General features: G+C 64.2%; 1 protein-coding gene across 1 annotated transcript in view; it reads left to right on the plus strand.

Moving 5' to 3' along the window:
- Positions 1–1,950, plus strand: part of MNEG_5930 (ATP-dependent RNA helicase DDX6/DHH1) — a gene marked incomplete at both ends in the record, with an annotated part of 3,443 nt that extends 1,493 nt beyond the window's left edge. The window contains 5 exons of the mRNA XM_014045598.1: positions 47–281; positions 517–656; positions 967–1,065; positions 1,441–1,692; positions 1,936–1,950. Coding sequence (XP_013901052.1) covers positions 47–281; positions 517–656; positions 967–1,065; positions 1,441–1,692; positions 1,936–1,950 — 741 coding nt within the window. The remainder of the gene's footprint in view (positions 1–46; positions 282–516; positions 657–966; positions 1,066–1,440; positions 1,693–1,935) is intronic.
- Between the last annotated feature and the right edge of the window lie 150 nt (positions 1,951–2,100).

The raw sequence follows: 2,100 nt of genomic DNA on the forward strand, positions 1-2,100 counted from the left end.
GCCGCCGCTGCCCCCCTCCCCCCGCCGCCCTCTCCTTCACCCCCAGGATGTGACTGCCACCAAGGGCCATGAGTTCGAAGACTACTTCTTGAAGCGCGAGCTGCTCATGGGGATCTACGAGAAGGGCTTCGAGAAGCCGTCCCCCATCCAAGAGGAGTCCATCCCCATCGCGCTGACCGGGCGCGACATCCTCGCGCGCGCCAAAAACGGCACCGGCAAGACCGCCGCCTTCTCCATCCCCGTCCTCGAAAAGATCGACCCCACTAAGAACGAGGTCCAAGGTGCGGCGGCTGGGCGCGCCCTGATGCACGCTGCATGGAGCCTCACGGCGGCATGGAGCCTGCGGGTGGTGCCCTGCATTGCGGGCTGAGCCCCGTGGGGCGTCTGCTTCATCTATCAGCGGGCAAATTTAGCGGGTATCCCTAAGTCTGGACCTGTGCTGTCTACAAAAATGCCGCTCCTGCTCCTCCTGCTGCTGCTGTTGATCCTCTCTTGGCCGCCCCGCCCTCCATGCAGCCATGCTGCTGGTTCCCACGCGCGAGCTGGCGCTGCAGACGGCCCAGGTGTGCAAGGAGCTGGGCAAGCACCTGGCGGTTGACATAATGGTGACTACGGGCGGCACCAGCCTCAAGGATGACATCATGCGGCTGTACCAGGTGAGGTTGTGTGATGTTGGCACGTGCAGACGGACAGGTGTCGGCGGGTGACGGCGGCTCTTGCACATGCAGACCCTTGTTGCATGTGCGCAGGTGTGGGTGTGGTTTCGGCCGTCAGCACGTATGCGCCCTCGTGTAGCCTGTGAGTCGCGGATGCGTGTGTGCGCGCACTTGGGAGCAATCAACTCTCATACATGTCGTCGGTCAAGCGACCAACGACATGCCTGGCAGCCCCTAAAGCACCCTTGAACACCCACACACCACGGCCTCACTCACCCTCATCCCCCCACCCATTCACCCCTCCCCCCAGCCCGTGCACGTGGTGGTGGCCACCCCCGGCCGCATCCTGGACCTGGCCAGCAAGGGCGTCTGCAAGCTCAACAACTGCCGCGTCCTGGTCATGGACGAGGTGCGGGGCGGGGGGGCGCATCCCGGCTCGAGCGCACATCCGGCGCCGGCGCTGGCGGCGGCGCCCGTCCCGCCCGCGGCGCTGGCGAGGGCTCCGTGTCTGCCGTGCCGGCGCGCCTGGCGGCGCGGGCGGACTCTGGATAGCGCTCGCGGCTGCGATCGCATTCACCCTACAGCGTCTGGCGTACCCGTCCGCGCCTTGCGCCTCACCTGTCCAGCACCTCGTTCCCTACCTCTTCCCCCAAACGCGCACACGCATGCACAACGCACACAACACACACACACACACACACACACACACACACACACACACACACACACACACACACACACACACACACACGCACACATGCCTTCTCAATCCCTCTCCCCGCAGGCCGACAAGCTGCTGTCCCCCGAGTTCCAGCCGCTGATCGAGCAGCTGATCTCCTTCCTGCCCGACGGCCGCCAAATCATGCTGTTCAGCGCGACCTTCCCGGTCACGGTCAAGCAGTTCAAGGAGAAGTTCCTGCGCAAGCCCTACATCATCAACCTGATGGACGAGCTGACGCTCAAGGGCGTGACGCAGTACTACGCGTTTGTGGAGGAGAGGCAGAAGGTGCACTGCCTCAACACGCTCTTCTCCAAGGTGCGGGCCTGGGGGGTGCGGGCCATTGGGTGTGGTTGTTTTGGCGGTCGGGCGCGTCCTACATTTGAGCTCTCGCTTTTTGATGGGGGATGGCAATGGGCGGCTGTTGCTGAATCAAGTCTGGGAGATGTGGGGAATTTTGGGGGGATGTCGGGATGGGTGGGAGGGGTCGGGCGGAGGGGCATTACAGGCAGGAGCTTGCTTTGCTGCTGGTGGGAGCGCGTATTTCCGCGTGTACGTGAGTGTGTGTGCGTGTGAGTGCGTACGTGTGCTACTATAGTGTGCGCGTGCTTGCGTGCTTCGTGCCTGAACGCCCACACATCTGCAAGGGAGGCTCAAGGGGTTGCGCCACACACGTCCCCCGCGGCGAGCCGCGCATGCCCTTGCCGCCTCCTGCGAGCCCCCCCC

This window comes from Monoraphidium neglectum (genome assembly GCF_000611645.1).
Source record: "Monoraphidium neglectum strain SAG 48.87 unplaced genomic scaffold scaffold00919, whole genome shotgun sequence".
In the NCBI taxonomy this organism is placed as follows: domain Eukaryota; kingdom Viridiplantae; phylum Chlorophyta; class Chlorophyceae; order Sphaeropleales; family Selenastraceae; genus Monoraphidium; species Monoraphidium neglectum.